Source organism: Meriones unguiculatus, chromosome 15, assembly GCF_030254825.1.
Source record: "Meriones unguiculatus strain TT.TT164.6M chromosome 15, Bangor_MerUng_6.1, whole genome shotgun sequence".
Taxonomy (NCBI): Eukaryota; Metazoa; Chordata; class Mammalia; order Rodentia; family Muridae; genus Meriones; species Meriones unguiculatus.
The window spans coordinates 71547134-71566048 of NC_083362.1; the positions used below are offsets into that span (position 1 = coordinate 71547134).

The 18915-nt window shown below is 45.9% G+C and overlaps 1 protein-coding gene across 3 annotated transcripts in view; it reads left to right on the plus strand.

Moving 5' to 3' along the window:
* Nucleotides 1-2533: 2533 nt before the first annotated feature.
* The window catches only part of Armc9 (armadillo repeat containing 9), a 128622-nt gene continuing 112240 nt past the window's right edge, over nt 2534-18915 (plus strand). For all 3 annotated transcript variants that reach the window (XM_060368775.1, XM_060368773.1, XM_021649741.2), the window contains exons 1-7: nt 2534-2663; nt 4982-5069; nt 8605-8733; nt 10125-10295; nt 11579-11734; nt 16528-16620; nt 18141-18165. In XM_060368775.1, the coding sequence (XP_060224758.1) occupies nt 5019-5069; nt 8605-8733; nt 10125-10295; nt 11579-11734; nt 16528-16620; nt 18141-18165 (625 nt within the window). In that variant the 5' untranslated portion in view covers nt 2534-2663; nt 4982-5018. The remainder of the gene's footprint in view (nt 2664-4981; nt 5070-8604; nt 8734-10124; nt 10296-11578; nt 11735-16527; nt 16621-18140; nt 18166-18915) is intronic.

Here is an 18915-nt window from a genome sequence, read left to right on the forward strand (position 1 = left end):
TAAGATGGAGGCAGGCTGGTTCTTCAGATCCCAGCCTAGGTGATGGTTTCGTTTTCTCTGGCTTTTCCATGTGGTGATGAACATGACTGTAGGCTTCCCTGGATGCCATTTTACAGTGGTGTGATCACACTTCAGTAGAAAAAAAAATCCCTGGGAAGAATGTTTACTGGCCCTGGATTTGTTCAAACAACAGGTCACAAGCTCATTCTAAACCAATTACTGTGGCCAGAGGGATAGAGTAAATTTAGTCTACTCTGGACCATCTGCTCACCTCTGTGGTCAGGGAGAGGATGAGTTTGGGTGTATTTTTGTTCTGCAACAACTCAGTCCCCAAGTTTGAGAGCTGGCCCAAGGTGCCCTGTGACAGGAGAATGCAGCAGGCTGATCCAAGGTTGTACCGAGGTCAACCTACTGGAGATTTACCGAAAGAAGCATGCCTTGCCGCAAGACCAGGCAGGACTCTACAATTTGGATCAAACGACAGGGCTTTCTACAGCACTCAGGACAAAAGTGACTTCACTCAAGCTGGAATGCACCTGTTTTATCTCAAGCTAACATCAAAGAGTCCAGCGTATTCCTGGCACCGGGGTCCAGTCCTCCAGTCTTACATACCGCTCTCATGGATTTGGCTATTTATGGTATGCTGAGAAGCTATTTGTGGGAAACCAACCAGGATTACTCAAGGGCAGTCATGACAGCTATAACTCAAGGTGGTTGTTGTCAGATCCCACTGAATCCATAGTTACCAAACCGGAGAGGGGTGCTTGACACTTGAGCCTAATCTCAGCAGTCAGGCAAATGCATCTAGAAGTAAAAACAAAACAAAACAAAACAAAAACTCTGGAGGGTGCCATGTGGTTTTGCTTGTATGTGTGTGGTCTTTGTACACGTGTGTGCATGTGCTTTCAAGCGAATATGGAGGCCAAAGGTGAACATAAAAATACCTTCTTTGATCGCCTTCATTTTATTTTTTTGAGACGGGGTCTGTTGCTGAACCTGGAGCTCATCAGTTGGTTCGATTGGATGGCCAGTGAACTCTAGGGATCTACCTGTCTCTGGCCTCCCAATGACTCTACACTGGGATCTCAGGGGCATACCAGCAGACTTGGCTTTTATGTGGGTGCTGCAGAGCTGCCCTCTGATGGCATTTTAACGATTGAGCCATCTTCCTACTTCCTCAGAGTGTTTTTATTGTTGGTCAGAGCTCAGAGGCACAAATGGCTGGGTTAGGTTTGTTCTACCCAGTTCCATGAGCTCTGAGAAATCCCTCCCTTTTCGAGACATATTTATTATTAAAAAATTATTTATTGCTGTGTGGTGGTGGCACACACCTTTAATCCCAGCACTTGGGAGGCAGAAGACAGGCAGATTTCTGAGTTCCAGGCCAGCCTGGTATACAGAGTGAGTTCCAGGACAGCCAGGGGTACACATCTCGAAAAAAATAGTATCTATATTTTTATCCATTTATTTTTATTTATATGTGTCCCTATCTGTCTGCGCACCCCATATTTACAGTACCTGTGGTGTCCATAAAAAGTATCAGCTCTCCAGGAACTGGATTTTTAGAGGGTTGTAAGCCACCAAGTGGGTATGAGAATCAAACAGGGTCCAGAGATTTTAAGACCTGAGCCAACTCTCTATCCCTAAACTTCATTTTTTACGTGTATTTGGCTTGCATGTATATTTATGTGCCATGTGCATGCAGTGGCCTTGGAGGCCAGAAGAGGGTATTGGATACCCTGGAACTGTAATCACAGACGGTTTTAAGCTGCCATGTAGGTGCTGGGAACGGAACCCTGGTTCTCTGGACGAACATTACTGTGGACATATTCATGGCAAAGTTACCCAACATTTAAAGACAATTGGCTGTCCTATGTTTTATCCGGTAACCCCTGGCACACAGTTATACTGACAATAAATATTAACTGAGAATACACCCAGGGGAGGTTATTTTCAAGCCACATTACTTGGACAGGACACAGGACTCTCCTTCCTGCCAAATATAACGTTGGTTGCTTGAAAGACATCCTAACTCAAAAAACACTGGCTGACCGAGAGTTCAGGAGATGGGGGCCTCAGCCCACGCTGGGACTTCTTGAAAGGCGAGGCCACCTCCCTTCTCCAAGTCCTCTTGAGAGTCTCCCACTTTTTGACGGCCTGGAATGTGGAAATGCAGACTTCCAACAGAGCCTCAGCACTCCCAGGGGAGAGAAAGTCCCGAGTGTGGACTAGCGTAGCTCTGAATACACCTAAGGTAGGCTGGGCAGAACCTTAAGTATTATTAATGCACGCGCGTGGGCCCCAGGTAGGTAGGTCCTGGGGCTCGAACTCTCGTCTTCGGGCTTGGAGGAAAACCCCTTTGGTCCCTCAGCCATCTTGCCGGCCTCCGTTTTTGCAAACAGGCAGGTCTGAGCGGTCGTTCCTCCGCGGACTGGGACGAGCCGGGCTCGCCGCGCCACGAGGCGCCCCGACTTCCGCCACTAACCAGTTCTGGGGCCGCCCACCTCTTCCTCCCAGGAAGCTCCGCGCCGGTCCGGCCTCGCCCTGCGCGATTGGCTCCGTCGCCTCACGTGACCCCGGTTTCAGCGGTGGCGGTTGCCGGGGTGACGGCGGGAGAGCTGGCGGCCTGGAGGAGAGGGAGAGAGAGCGCATCCCAGCAGCCGGTAAGCGCGGCCCTCCTTGCTGCTGGGCCAGTGGCGCAGGCTGGGGAGCCCCGCGTGGACGGCTCGCCTTGCCCACCCTGGTTCCTACAGGGCGAGGGCCTGAGGGGGCCGCCCGAGCCTCCCAAACGTAGGCTTCCCCCGGGAGGCCGTCCCTCTGCCGCTGTGGCGCGGACTTGCAGAGGCCCCTGGTTGTCTTGCTGAGCATTGGCAGCGCGATCCCGTGGCCTGGGGCATTTCGGTTCCTCCGTCCCCGTAGTTTTCATTAGTGCTCGCTCCCCCCGAGCACCCAGATCAAGCTCAGACTTCACTGAACCTAAGTGGAAGCGTGGTGTTGCAGTACAAATTCATCTTCTTATCCAGCCAGCTGTAGGCCAGACTCTTTCTCACATGGCAATGCAGAAGTTGTCACCGCCTGCCAAAACACTATGAACGACTGTTGTTTGGAGTAAATTAACTGAGACAGGGAGTCGGGCATCCGTCCACCAGAGAGGGTTCTACAACGGGGGTCCTTGAACAAGAGATACTCACTTTCCGATCAAGCCGGATGACCTGTGCTGGAACCTCAGACCCATACGTTGGAAGGGGAGAACCAGCTCCTGCATACTCTCCTGCAGTAGCAGCACAGATTTAATTCCAGTGTTGTCACTTCCTGGGGTGTCTGTGAGCTTGCTCATGAGGTGGGGGCACCGTCCTAGTTACATCACATTGCTGTGATGAAGCAGTATGACCAAAAGCAACACCGGGAGGAAAGGGTTTATTTTGCTTAGGATTTCACGTCACTGTTCATGAAAGGAAGTCAGGGCAGGAACTCAAGCAGGGCAGGAACCTCGAGGCATGAGCTGATGCAGAGGCCCTGGAGGAGTCCTGCTTACTGGCTTGCTCAGACAGCTTTAAATTTTAATCAATTAATTTGTCTATCTTACTTACTTACTTATTTGGTGTTTAAAGACAGGATCTCTCTGTATAGCTCCTGCTGTCCTGGAATCACTCAGAAGACCAGGCTGGCCTTGAACTCAGAAATCTACCTACCTCTGCCTCCTAAGTCTGGGATTAAAGGCAAACACGTGCCACCACACTAGGCTTCCAGCCTGCTTTCTTTCTTTTTTAAGATTTATTTATTTTATATGTATAGGTATTTTGCCTGCATACATGTGTGTTTGCACCACACGCATGCCTGTTGTCATGGATTCCCCAAAACTGGAGTTAGAGATAAATGGTGGGTGCTGGGAATTAAACCCAGGTCCTCTAGAGGATCAGCTAGTGCTCCCAACCTCTGAGCTATTACTCCAACTCGTGACAGCCTGCTTTTTTATAGAAGTTTCCCTCGTTGCCTCTGTACCTTGGAGATTTCAACATCTGGCCTGGGAGTGATGGGGTGGTTTCAAAAGTCTGTCTGGGTGGGTACCTCTAAGCGGAGACCAGGCAGAACATCAAAGCAGACAGAACTGTGTCTGTAGATCCTTGAGACCATCACTGAGTTTCCCTGTATGCTGGAGCTGCCTGATGGCCGGCCTGGTTCAAGTCAGCACATCAATGGAGAGCTACAAAGGGCTCGGAGAGGTGGGCCTAAGGAGCTGGCCTTCACTGCAGGTTCCTAGAAACACTTCCCACGTGCTGGGGTCACAGGCACCTTCCCCACCCAGTTGCTAGGATTACAGGTGTGCCACCACACCCAGTTTATGAGGTGGTAGCGGGCTTTATGCACGCTGGGCAAACATGCCAGCAGAGCCACATTGTGTTTAGGCTGTTGCTGTGAGAAGTCCCATGAACTTGGTGGCTCCGGTAGTGCAGGCTTGGTGTTCTGACGGTTAGAAGCCTGCCAAGAGCTTTTCAGGTACGTAACTCCACAGAGTGCTTGGCTGGACCTCTACTACAGGGACTCAGGTGAGTCCTTGGCAGCCTGTTCCTTTCAGACAAGCTGCAGTGTGCCTTGCCTCCCAGGCCCTGCCTTACCCCCCTGACTCGTGACCATTCTCTGTCTTCAAAGCCTGGAAGTGACTGGTCCATTTTTCTGCATCTTGTCACCATTTGTGACACTGGTCCTCCTGCCTCCTCCTGTGACTCTTGGGTAAGCTAGGAATCCAGGTTTATCCTCGGGATTGAAGACGAAGATTGTGGTATACTGATTAGTCATCTTAATGCCACCTGCAGGGTTAAATCTCGATAGTCATGTGATCTCCCATTGTTCCTTAGTCCCAGGTTCTGGGTATTACTATGTGTCCGTCCTTGGGGCCCTGTATTCTGCCCCCCCACAGCCACCCACATGTGATTTCTCAAGTGGTTGAAATTAACCTTTGTGTTATATTTTTGTCTTGTAGAGATTTCTGCTGTGAAAATTACCAGAAACAATTCACTATGGGGGATATTTTGGCCCATGAATCTGAATTACTTGGACTGGTGAAAGAGGTAGTTATATGAAATACAAGTCACCGAAAATTATTTTTAAATGATTATTTGTGTCTATGTATGTATGTGTGTATGTATGTATGTATGTATGTATGTATTTGTGTATGTTTGCATTGTATGTGTGAGTGCTCATGGAGGCCAGAATGGGACATTAGATTCCCTGGAGCTGAAGCTGTAGATATTTGAGATTGGAACTCAGGTCCCCAAAACATGTACTTTAAAATGTAGTGGGGCCTGAGAGATGACTCAGAAGTGAAGATCACTAGCTGTTCTTCCGGAGGACTCAGGTTTGATTCTCAGCACTCACATGGCAAATTACAGCCGTTGGTAAGTCTAGTCGCAGGGAATCCAACACTCTCTTTTGACTTCTCTGGAAACCAGGCATGGATATGATGCACAGACATACATGTAGGCAAACCACTCATATACATAAAAATAAAAATGAATAAATCTTAAAAACAAAGTTAAAAGAATGGCTTGGTGGTTAAAAGCTGGTTGTTCTTCCTCCCAGAGGACCCAGGTTTGGTTGCTAGCACCCAAGCGGTGGCTAAGAGCCATCTGTAATTCTAGTTTCAAAAGATTTGCTGTCATATTCTGGCTTTGTGGGTCCCGCATGCATGTGGTATACAGATATGCATGCAGACAAGCTGCCTGAACACATAAAATAAGCATGAGTACATCTTTAACTATAGCAAGCTTGGGAGAAGGTCACCATATCATGAAGAGAAGGTCACCTTGGGTGACTCAACAGTGACAAGGATGGAGCAGAGGTGACCAGGACGAGACCAGAGGACAGCTCTATGCATACATGGACCTATCCACTAATGAAGTTACCCTAAGGAGAGAGAAACCTGAATACTAAGCATCAGAGGCCACATGTCTGTCTTCCATCCCTCAGGCAGGGAGCCATGCTCGGACATTGATGTGGTGCCTTGCTGTGAGGCAAGCTTCCCCTGGAAGCTCAGGAATCACAGCCTTCACAGAAGCAATACAAGGTGACTGCCACATGATGCAGGTTCCTGCAAACCTAACGGACGAAATCCCACATGAAACACAATCACTCAGCAAACATTATGCACCTTCTGGCTGGGAATGTAGCTCTGTGGCAGAGTACGTGCCTAAGTAAGAGGAATAACCTGGGTTTGATGCCCAGCGTCACAAAAAGGGGCACAAGGACTGTAAACATGTGCCCAACTCAGAAATATTGAGTGCGGTCTGCCCTCGGGGAACTGACAGTCTAGTGGGATGACAGAAAAACAATAAGCTTGTGGTTGTAACTAATGGGAAAAACTCACAAAGAAAAGTAGCAATCTTACATGTGTAATCAAGCACTTGAAAGGCTCCAGCAGGACAGTCTGGGCTTTATGCAGAGACCCCGTTATCAAAACAAACTAAATGAGTAAATGAATTTATAAATAATTAGTAAGCTGAACACTTTTTTATTTTTGTAATTTTTTTATCATTACACAATTTTCCACTTAATTCACTCACTGATGCAAAGCATGAGTGTGCATAGCCCAGGATGATCTTGAACTTGATAGGTAGCAAAAGATGACCTTGAAAGCCTTCCTGCCTCTGCTTCCCCAGTGCCGGAATCACAGGCACGTGCTGTAGAGCTGACACCCTTCTTTACCTCACAGCCATTTAGCTTTGCTCCACAAAGGCTTGGGAAGAGCAGGATTCTGGCAGGCCCTCTGAGGTGTGCAGCTGAAAAGTGGGCGCTGTTCGGGGTGAGTGTGCTGTCGGTTACACCTCAGGAGACAGTGGAGGGAAGATGGGTGTGTGCTTTGGGCAGCAGCTTGTCCATTGTGGTGATGTTGAATAAACTGCCGTAGCTGGCACCACACAGACTGTGGCAGGGCCAGGGGACCCAGCCACTCTTAGAGCAGGTGGAACAGGATGTGACTGATGCCACCTGAAAGGGCATGGGTGAAGAACAGTCTCAGAGCATTATTCTTGAGAGTGGGAGCACTCTGAAGAAGCCCACTGTCAACATTTTCCATGTTTAATGCTCTCTGTTCTGTAGCAAAGCATTATTTCCGATTCTAGTTCAAATGGATCCTAGTAAACCAAAAGCCATAGACCACTGCCATAGATCACATTTGCTTTTTTCAGACTGCATCACTTCAGTTTCTAATAATAATAAGAATGTTGGGGCGGGAGAGATGGCTCAGTGGTTAAGAACACATACTGCTCATGCAGAAGACCCAGGTCAGTTCCCAGAACCCATGCAGGGTGACTCATAACCTGGAGCTTCAGCCCCGGGACATCTTTTACTTCAAGCTGGAATCCATTTTCACCTGTAACTGACAAAAAGCTGTATGTTTATGGCTTGATGCTTCAGTGGATGTATTGATTGACATGCTGAGGCGATCACCTGATCAAGCTAATTAAGTGCACCTGTCTCATGTTTCCTCTCCTACTTCTTTCCTTCCTCTGAATGTGTTAAGAACACTGAAAATCAACTCCCCTGGCAAATTCCAAATGTGCTTCACAGTGTCATTAACCACAGCCATCATATCGACTGTTAGCTTACCGGCTTTACTAATTTGCATAATTGAAAGTTATCCTTTGATCAAAGTATTTGTGAGTGTGACTGTTTAGATTCCATATGTATGTGCAGTATTTCTCTGCCTGGCCTAGTTCATGTAATCTATGTCCCTCAATGCGGTCTGTGTTATCAGAGGCAGGATAACACATTGTAAGGTCGCATTATTTTAGTATGTGCCACATTTCCTTACCCAGTCATCTGTTGATGGAAATCTAGGTTCATGCCATGTTTTGGCTGTTTTAAATAATGTTGTAGAAATACTCATGTGCAGATAGCAGTCTTAAAAAGGGATTTTATTTTCTTCTATATATACCCCAAAATGGGATTGCTGGGTCAGAGGTTTTTGTTTGTTGGTTGGTTTTTTGGTTTTTGGTTTTTTGTTTGTTTGTTTGAGACAGGGTTTCTCTTTTTAACTCTGGCTGTCCTGGAATAGTTCAGACTTTTTGTTGGGTGACTTGCTACTTGACAGTTGCATACCTCTATGTAAGGTATTCTCACTATGCTCTTTCTAGTTCTAGTTTTTTGAGGAACCTCCATTTGTTCTCCATTTATAGCTGCATTGGCCTCCATTGCCACTAACAGTACAGAAGGCTCCTTTCCTCTACTTCCTTTGTCACTGTTAGCTCTCATCTTTTTGAAGGATTTTATGACTTATGTGCTTGTGTGCATGTATATGTATTTGAGTGCAGGTGCTTGTGGAAGCCAGAAGAGGGCGTTGGATCCTCTGGAGCTGGAGTTACACAGGAAGCTGTGAGCCTCCTGATGGTGGTGCTGGCAATTAAACTTGTATCCTCTGCAAGAGCACCACCTGCTGACAATCCCCAGGCCTTGTCTTAGACATTCTTATGGGTGTGGGTTTGAGCATATTCCTGTTGCCTTTCTATGTGTCTGCATTAGAGAGATGTGTGTTCAGGACATCTGACCATTATTTATTGGGTTTTATTGGGGTTTTTTTTTGTTCCTGAATTATGTTCTCTGTCCCAGTATTTAGATTTTGCTGAATTTGAAGACACCTTGAAGACATTTTCAAAAGAATGCAAAGTAAAAGGAAAGCCATTATGTAAAACTGCAGATGGATCATTAAAGAAGGACTCCAAGTCGCTGATAATCCAGGTAAGACTGTACCTTGCCTTCAGTTCTGTGAAGAACCTTGTGATAGTCAGAAAATTTCAAGTTAGATAAAAATAGACCCAAAGCTATCAGAGGAATGCACCGAGAACCGCAAGGTATCATACTTCAAACACATTAGGATGGTTGCTATGAAAAACAGAGAGGGCTGGCGAGATGGCTCAGTAGTTAAGAGTACTGGCTGCTCTTCCGGAGGACCCAGGTTTAATTCCTAGCATCCACACGGTAGCTGGTAACCATCTGTAAATCCAGTTCCACGGGAACTAACACCCTCTTTTGGCTTCTGAAGGTACCAGGCATACACGTGGGGCACAGACATATATGTAGGCAAAACCCTCATGCACATAAAATAAATCTATATTTCTTCCAATAATATAGAGGGTTCCAGTTTTGTCCATCTTTGCTAATGTATTATGTTCTGGTGTTTGTGTGCGTTTGATATTTATCTTATTTTCTGGTTATCCAGTCAATAGCTATTAGATTATACTGTATATTATTATACTACAGCATATGCCACTCTATCAGAGTGCCCCACTGTAGAGTCCTTGGAGCAAGAGAGGAGAATGAAGCCAAACTTGGGAGGCAGAGGCAGAGGCAGAGGCAGAGGCAGGTGGATCTCTGAGTTTGAGGTCAGCCTTAAGTTAAGGCTGCTATTCTTAGGTGCAGTTCCAGCAGCCCCAGTGCTTTCCATGACTCTAAGCCTCTAAAAAGTCTGCACTCAGGTGGGCACGGTGGCATATCTTTAATCCCAGTGCTTGGGAGGCAGAAGCAGGCAGATCTCTGAGTTCGAGGCCATCCTGATCTACAAAGAGTTCCAGGCCAGCCAGGGCTCCACAGAGCAACCCTGTCTCCAAAGTGCGCAGTCACCTCATCCGCACAGTCACGGAACTCTCAGCATCTTAGGGGGGCTGGCACGGTTTGCATGGAGCTCAGGAGCGAGGAGCGTGGGGCAGAGCCTGGCACAGCAGCACGCTCCTGGACAGAGTCACTTCACCGTTCCCAAGAGAGCAGGGAGCCTCTGACCAGGTCCCCCAATCCAGGCATCTGTGCATGGCTGTCTGGGCTTTGTTCTGGAGCCCGCATCCACTGTGGCTAACAGGCCGCCCTCAGCTTTTGCAAGGCTGGTTTAGAGGAGAGCGAAAACCACTGCTGGGCTCACTTTAAAAGTTTGGGGTTGGTTTGTTTGCTTTTGAAATGTTTTGTGTTCTGAGACAGGGTTTCCTCTGTGTAGCCTTGGCTGTCCTGGACTCATTTTGTAGACCAGGCTGGTCTTGAACTCACAGGAATCTACCTGTCTCTGCCTCACGAGTGCTGAGAGTAGGCGTGTGTCACCAGGCCTGGCCTTGACCAGGCCTCTTGTCATGTCTTCTCCACAGAAGGATCTGCTGGCATCGTTTGACAGTGGAGACCAGAAGGTGTTCTTCGACTTGTGGGAGGGACACATTCTGAGCTCCCTCCGAGATGCTGACTCCGTGGCCCAGAAGCTGGAGTTCTACCTTCACATCCATTTTGCCATCTATCTTCTGAAGTGCTCTGGAGGCAGGCCGGTAGGCTGGCTTAGGGTTTGAGTCAGTCTGAGTTAGCTAGCAGGCTTTCAGGGATTTCAAGAAACCGTTGGTTTATTTTGTGACCATTTAATCACACTGCTTCTTACGATTTTTTTTTTTTATTCTCAGAAGTTTATTTTCTAATTTATATGGAGATTTTGTAATTTCTGTGATCAAAGTTAAATTGTTTTCCTTTTAAACACCATAAGTGTTTGAGTCTTGGAGACTCATCAAAATGAGTTTGCTTTACTGGGTGCCTTGCTGTATCTGAGAGTAGACCTGGACCATACATTTAAATACAAATAGTGGAGGAATAACGTGGCTATTTGTAGAGGGTCCATGGCTTGAATTTAGCTTCTGCTGCCTTCTAGATGGGCTGGAGATATGGAAAGGGAGGCAGAGGGCTGGGGTAGAGGAGCCTTCAGGGATAGACAAAACAGCACAGGACAGAGAGCCGACATTAGATCACTCATGTAACACTGCCCTGAGTGCCTTTGGGAACTCACTGGAGTGTCAGGGACACCAGTGGAGGGAGCAGCAGTGAGGAAGTGGCTTCATGCTTCCATGAAGGGGCCATTCTTGGAAGACTGTTCTCTAAGTATGACCCATATGGGGAGGGTCAGGCTTCCTTTGGTGCTTGTTGTTGAAAGTCAGGCTCACCTGACTTTCTAAGCCCAGTGCTCAGAAGAAGTGTATTCATGGGATGAGGAAGGTGGGATCTATGAGGAGAAAGGTTCCTGTTTTGAAGCCTCGTGTCTTCACTGGGGCCAAAGAGAAGGGATTCCTTGATTCAGGTTGTGTGCAGGACAGTGATGGGGGTGCAGTCAGTCCTTAGCTTCATGAAGGGAAGAGTGCACTTCTTTTCAGGAAACTGCAAAGCTACATAATTCCCCTTTAGAAACATGGGAATGCAGAAAAGCAGAAGCAATGGGCATATCTCACAATGGAGAATTAGTCACATGAATCATGATAGACAAGGTGATCGGTTCTGACACTGAGAAAATGGTGCTCATGAAGCTTTTTAAGGACATGAGAGGATGGTACTAGTGATGTAAAAAAACATGTGAACTGTCCATCGGTCCTCTGGCTAGAGTGAAACATGTGAGCTGTCCATCGCTCCTCTGGCATTCCTGTCTAAAGTGATGTTGGAATGTATCTGCCGGGCCAGATGGGGCAAAACCAGTGACATGGCTGGGACCCAGGGAACCTCCCAGAGTGGATGGGTTGAACAGGAGGACTGAGTCTCATGCCAGAGACCTGAACACGTGTCTTCTTCCCTCTAGGACAAACAGGAGCTAGATGAGAGGATTTCTTATTTCAAAACCTACCTGGAGACAAAAGGGGCTGCCCTGAGCCAGACCACAGAGTTTCTTCCCTTCTTTGCCCTCCCCTTTGTGCCCAATCCTATGGTCCACCCCTCATTTAAAGAGCTCTTCCAGGTAAGCAGCCGTCTGTGGAAGTTGTCAGAATCTGGGCCACATGGTTGTATTGGTGGTTTCTGAATGATGCTCCAAAGACCTAAGGTTTATCTTCAATGTTAGCTATCGTTCCCTAATGTATTACTTACTCTAGTGAATGGCTGGGTAGTGTTTGACTTACATTTTACTGTCCTGTACTAGCAGTGGTTGTATGTCCTTGCACATATAATATACACCTGTAAGGGACGTAGCAATACATGGAAGCAGGCCAGATAGATATCAGTAGGGACATGCAGAAGGAAGTTGAGTTGTAGTCTCAGAATGGAAATAATGATGCATAATCTATGACCTGAGCCACATGCTGACACAGTCTTCAGTAGACCATGTCAAATTTGAGGGTGATTCCCCTTGCAGTAAGCAAAGTAAACAAAAGTAGTTTTAGACACACGCATGATGCACACACAACACACATATAGTGCACACGCATGCATGCACCCATGCACACACTTCAAACCTGTTTTTTCAATCATCACATAGTAAAATTGACTTTTGCACAGGTCTATGAATTTTAACATGTGCGTGGTTATAACTGCTGTCACCGCCATCAAGAAGCAGAATCTTTGCATCAGTTATTCTTAGAACTGCCTTGTGCTGCCCGTTGTTTGCTTCTGCCCCTCCTCTATGCCAAGCGGCCGCTCCTATATTTTATCTTGAAGCACTGCTCAGACATCTGTTTGAGCAGACTTTACTGGTGCTGTGACATGGGGTTTTGTTGTTGTTGTCGACACTAAGGTGTATTTACTTAAACTGGCTTTTAAAAAATATACTAGCCTTTTAGATCATCCTATTTATGCTTTATAAGTATTGAAGAGATGATCCACTGGTTTTTAAACCTAGCTAACCTGCACCTCTCCTATCGCCCAATGCTGCTGTTTCAGAGTAGCCTGTATGTCTGTTGAGAGGTGATCTATTTTTTTTCCTTTGGATTTGAGGTTGTATAATTTCACTTTACTGTGTCCAAGGTCGAATTTCTGATTTCATTTTGAATTTATTGAGCCCCCTTGATTTGATGCCTTGTATCTTGGAACAGTTTGTATTTCTTCATATATTCTCTCACTTTTAGTCTTTTTATCATTTCTTCTGGATAGCTGATCAAATATCCATGGCTCTTCTCATTATATCCTCCATATCTTTTTTTTCCATTTAAAAAATTATGGTGAAGGGCTGGAGAGATGGCTCAGAGGTTAAGAGCACTGGCTGTTCTTCCAAAGGTCCTGAGTTCCATTCCCAGCAACCACATGGTGGCTCATAATCATCTATAGTGGGATCTGGTGCCCTCTTCTGGCCTACAGGCACACATGCAGGCAGAATGCTGTATACATAATATATAAATAAAGAAACTTTTTAAAAATATGATTAAGAACACATGGATAAAATTTACCGTTTTGGCCTTGAGCGAGGTTTTCTGTCCTTTCTGTCTTTGTGTAGTTCTTTGCTTTAGCCTCTGAGTGCAGAGCCTTAGACTGCTTGCCCTTCAGACTGGCTTGCTGTCCTGTTTGTATAGTGGTTTATTTATCCCACTCTTTACTGATTTTGAGTCCCCGCATCCACATTAGACATCTCACAACTACGTGGTACTCCAGCTTCAGGGAGCAAACACATTTCTCACCTCCTTGGGCACATACACAAACACACATATGTTCACATAAGTAAGTAATTAAAAAGTGGAAAAGATGTGCATCCCAGTCCAGCTGGTGAGGTTCTTTGTGGTAATTACAATGTGTGTTCAGTAACCTCAGTCTGTCAGTGAGCACCCTCTTACAGAAATACTTAGGATGACTGTAATTATTTCAGAGAACAGTTCCTGAGTGCCTGTTCATGCCAGGGACTAGGCTGAGCAAAGGGTAACCAATAAGGATTTAAAGAGATGGAAGGCTAGCCTGGTCATACAGACTGTAATCCCAGCTATTAGGGAGAATGAGGCAGGAGGTTTAAGGCCAGCTGGCAATTTAATGAGATCCCAGTATCTCAAAAGTTCAAGAAGCTGGGATTATAACTCAGTGGTGGAGCCCTTGCTTAGCATTTGGAGCACCTGGGGGCTTGGGGGAGAGTTGAAGTTTGCAGGCTCTGCAAGGGAGAGTGGAGGAGGGCCCTGGGGCAGCCCTAGGCCCATTCCCCACATCCATAGCAGTCCTGCCATGTGTATAGGTCCATTGAAGGTTTAGAAGGATCAGAGCATTTAGTGCTGGAAAGACAGTCAAGCAGCCACAAGTGTACTCGAAAGCTTGTGCTCTGCACAGGAAGAAACTGAGAAAGAGGATGAGTGGCCTTTCCCAGACGATTCGTCAGAGCCGGCCCACTTCTCCTGGCTCTTCACACTTGACTCTAGAAGTGTGGGATCAAGAGCTCAGCAGACTCAGAAAGTGTTCTTCTCAGATCTGAAAACAACCAGAAATAACAGTCAAGGAGAAATCAGGGCTTTCTGCCTGGAGAGTTTGTGTTCCAGCCCAGCCACGTCAGCTGCAAGAATGTTGTCACAGAAGTAATGAAGTGGAAAATACCTATCTGTTGGTTATACATAACCAACACCAGGACAACATGCCCGGGAGTCCACAGGTCCCAAATACTTGTTTTTGGTTTTATGAGACAGGGTCTTAGTAGCCCAGACTGGCCTTGAGTGTAGCATAATAGCTTGAGATGACCTTGAACGTCTGATCCTCCTACTTCTACCTACTGAATGCTGGGATTTCAGCACTCAGTACTTACAAGTTTCATGCAGTATCAAATGTAGGGTTTCTTGTATGCTAGACAAGTAATCTGCCTAAACCAGGTTCTCAGTCCCTGCTGGGGAGATGCCTCTGCAGGTAAAAGTACTTGTTGCACAAGTAGAATAACCTGGTTTTGATCCTGGGTCCCACAAAACAAAACAAAACAACAAAAACCAAATGTAGTTACTACCATCTGATCTCAGCATTCCTGTAGTGAGAAAAGAATGGAGGCAGGAGAATTGCTCAGAAGATCTCAGGTCTGCACAGAGCTGCAAAACCAGAGAGATTTCTGCCTCAACAGGTGGAGGGGAGGACCGGCTCCTGAAAGTTGTCCTTTGACCTCTGCTCATACACTGTGGCAGTGTGCTCCGTGTTCACATGTACATTACATGGAAACAATAATGAACAAAACATCTTGATTTACACTGGCACCTCAGCAACCTCATCTTGAGACTCAGTGGTTGAATGGGCAGAGCCCTGAGCTGAAGCACCGCTGCTTTCCTAGCGTAAAGCGGGACCTCCAACAGAGTGGCTGGGGGTCCAGCTGCCTGAGAACACATCTGGGCTGCTGTGCTCCCTCTGTAAGCTCTAGAGAAGGGCACCCTTCCTTTTTCCTCCATCTTCCGGTGGATCCAGGTGGTTCTTGGCTTGTGTGCATACCACTCTGGATATCTTCCCTATGTGTCTGTGTGTGAGTTCCCTCTTTGTTTAGGCGTAGTGGCATTGACTTAAGGGTACACCATCCAGGATGCATACATCTGACATTTGCTGTGGCCCCATCCCCAACAGCTTTATGTCCTGAGATACCAGGGACAAGGATTTCAACATGACTTTTGGGGAACAATACAACCCATTATAGTATACATTACAATTTTTTTTTAAGATTTTTATGTGCATTGGTGCTTTGCCGAAATATATGTCTGTGTGAGGTTACCACACCCAGTGGAGCTGGAGCTCCAGCAGCTCTCGGCTGCCATGCAGGTGTTGTAGAAGAGCAGCCAGTGCTCTTAACCCCTGAGCCGTCTCCCGAGGCCATACATTACAGTTTTTCAAATCTTGTAGCATCAAAATATTTAAGAATATTTTGAAAATATGGGAATTTTTTTCTTATCTGTCAGTATTGTGTTCAAGAACCAGATGTCATAGGGAATAGAAGGATGGGGAGAATGTGGGAGTGTGGGAAAAGAAGGGTGCAGTCCTGGAGAGAGGAAATTGGGAGAGGACCAGGACAGACGTGGATGTGCACTTGGGTGGAGTGGCTGCTTTTCTCTGGTTTAAGTGGGAGATACTTGTATTTTATTTTTATTTGAAGAATAGAAATAAAATTATTCCAAGAAAGTTTGTTTTTAAGCCAGACGAGGAGGTGCCTGCCTATTTTCCCACCACTCAGGAGAATCAGAAGTTCAAGTCCAGCCTGAGTAACATAGCAAAACCCTCAACACATGTAAAGTGAGATGATAATTGTTTATAGTCATACTTTTTTTCACGATTTCGGTTATTTTTTTTTTCCTTAATAAGTGTTATTGAGATAAGTCATTTATTTTCAAGGGTAGATTGAACTAAAATTCTGTCACAGTGTTTGCCGTGACATGAGGTAGTGAGGTAGGTACATGTCTCTCCTTGTCTAAATGAGGTCTAGAAGTGACTCTCCTTCTTTGGGGGTATCTACTAACTTAAGGGATAATTGTCTGTGTCATGTCTACTGTGGCATGCATACCTAGACTTCAATGGATTAATTTTGGTATTCAGCCTCATAAGGCCACATAGCATGCTAGTGTTTAAGTCATAAGAAATATTCCAGTCATGTGCAAGCTATTTGTCCTTGATGTGGGTCCTTGAATTATTTATAAATGAACCAGTTTATAAATGAACCAGTTACACAGCAGAAACCTGTTTTCCATGTCTCCCAACCCTGACAGGACACATCATGTTTGGTTTCTGTACCTGACAGGGCTATTTGACTCAACACCCACAGCTTTAATGGTACCGTGGCTATATAGTGAGCTGATGTTTTATTTATTTGTTTGTTTGTTTGTTTTTCTTCAGGATTCTTGGGCTCCAGAGTTAAAGCTGAAACTGGAAAAGTTTTTAGCATTAATTTTTAAAGCCAATAACACGCCAAAGCTTTTAACCATCTATGTATCCTTTTGAAGTGACTGGGATCCCCTGGATGGCATAGCAGTGACACTGACTTTGGGTACCTCAGACAGGCAAGCCACCACAGGTCTGTTGGGTTCGTACTTAGGAAGTAAATGAAGCATCCGTGGAGGCTGACTTTCATGCCATTGGATTGATGAGCTTGACTATGGTCTATTTTATTTTTTTGAAAGGTTTATTTATTTTATTTGTGTGTGTGTGTGTGTGTGTGTGTTAGTACAGGTGTCTTCAAAGGCCAAAAGAAAGTGTCAGAAACTCTGGAGCTGGAGCTGAGTGTCACCTGACATGGGTACTGGGAACTGAACTCAGGCCCTCTAAAAGAGAAACAAATGCTCTTAACTATTGAGCCAACTTTCCATTCCTGTGCTCTTATTTTGGTGTCATCAAGCCTAGAGACTGTTTTGGTAGGGGGAAAAAAAAACAACAAAAAACAAAAAAAAAAAACCTGTGCTGTTGAATAATAGCTCCTTGGAAGAATTGTCCCTTTGCAAAAGGTCATTGAATCATTTGGGTTGCCTAGAGGTCATAGCGATTGGATTTGTCCTTTAAATCCAGACTTCTTTTTAAGTAACTCTATTGCATAATTTACATACTATTAAGGTTTACCCATTGTCAGTGTCAGATTCTTTGGTGTTTGTTTGTTTTTGGCAGCTGGACACAGTTGTACTAATTTCACAGAGGACACTGTTGAAAGTGCAGAGGGGCAGTGTCATAGCTATAAATGGAGACTGTTCCAAGAATGTCAGTCACCCACCCTTTGGAGACTAATTTCCCAATGGTTGTTTGTGTGCAAGGACACATGTTTTTTCGTATTGGACAAGCATCTAGCCAAAGTTATTTCATGTGAGGCTGGAGGATGTGCACAAGGCCAGAGTTTGATCCCCAGCATTGGAATAAAATAAAAAGAAAGGAAAGGAGAGGAAAAAGGAGAACAAAGGTGATCGTAGTGCTGCTTGTATAACTCACTCCAAATAAGTCACCAAAAGGAACACTCTGAATAGGCCCCGCCCAGAATGAGTGCATAGAGCTATTAGCAGAGAAGGAAGAAACAAGATAAATGAATGGCATGACTTTGCTCATTGTACAGATACATTGGAGATGGGATTGGAGTCCATGCAACCCAGCTACAAATGCAGCCTTAGCCACTGTCCTCCCCTAGCCTATGTTTTTGGGCTGAAGCAGTGACAGTCTTTGGGTTATGGGTTCAGTGAAACATACTGGTAAGGTTTTGCCAGCAGGGCCTGTGTTTAGGCTAGTGTAGAGGCGCTGGGAATATTGCAGCCACATGGTTCTCATGGAGTTCACTGCGATGGCACAAATGTGTGGCAGTGATTAAGCAGAGTAAGAAATTGCTGTCATTGTTTACAGCGACCTTTGGAACTGGCCTCCACTGTCTTGAGCAATCTCTGTCATCAGCTTCAGGTCCTTTATCAGCCTCACAACATCAGACACCTGAGTTCTGTGCCGCAAGGCTCTGTTTTTCTGAGCTGCTTTCTCACCAGAAGGAGAGCGGACCGACTAGCAAAGGTAAATCATCTTGATTGCAGCTTTCACGAACAGCTTTGCCAGCTCAGCTTCTCAGCTGTGAGAAGAAACAGAGGTGGAGAGAATTTGTGGACTTGGCAAATGCGGGCTTTCAAAGTCTAAATATTTAGAGTGCCTTGTGACCCTGCTCCGTGCAGCTCCTTGAGGCCCACTCCTGAAGGATGGCCAGTGTGTCAGCCTGTCTAGCATATTAGATAACTGAGAAATGGAGAATTGGGGGACCGCCAGGTCCCAGCCCTGCTGGAAGGACCTGTGTTGGCTCAGTATGAACCCAGAGCCAGCATGGGGCAGGGGAATTATTTTAATAGATCAGCTTTTACCCTCCAGCTTATCGGAGGCAGTACCATTTTTAGACAGTATTTCCATTTTTTTAAACATTCAAAGTAATTCCAGTCTTGAATGTTTACATAAAATGGCATTTTTCCCCGATGGGCAATAATTTTTACCAGAGCATTCATCTCTTAGTAAGGTAAGAAAAACTGGTTACTGTGGGCTCGGTGGTCTCTGTTGCAATGCTTTGCCTTGGTCTTGTCTTAGATACTGTTTTGGAAATGCCTGTAGTTGCTGGGAAGTGTTTGTGGTGAGCTGCACACACAGCATTGAAGACAGGGTCCCCATCTCCCAGCTCATGGAGGTTTCCTGTGTGAAAATTTGGTTCATGAAACAGCAACACCGCCCTTTTCCAAGAAGAGCGATGTCAGGATTTGAGACCCCTGTTCTGGTTTTCTATGC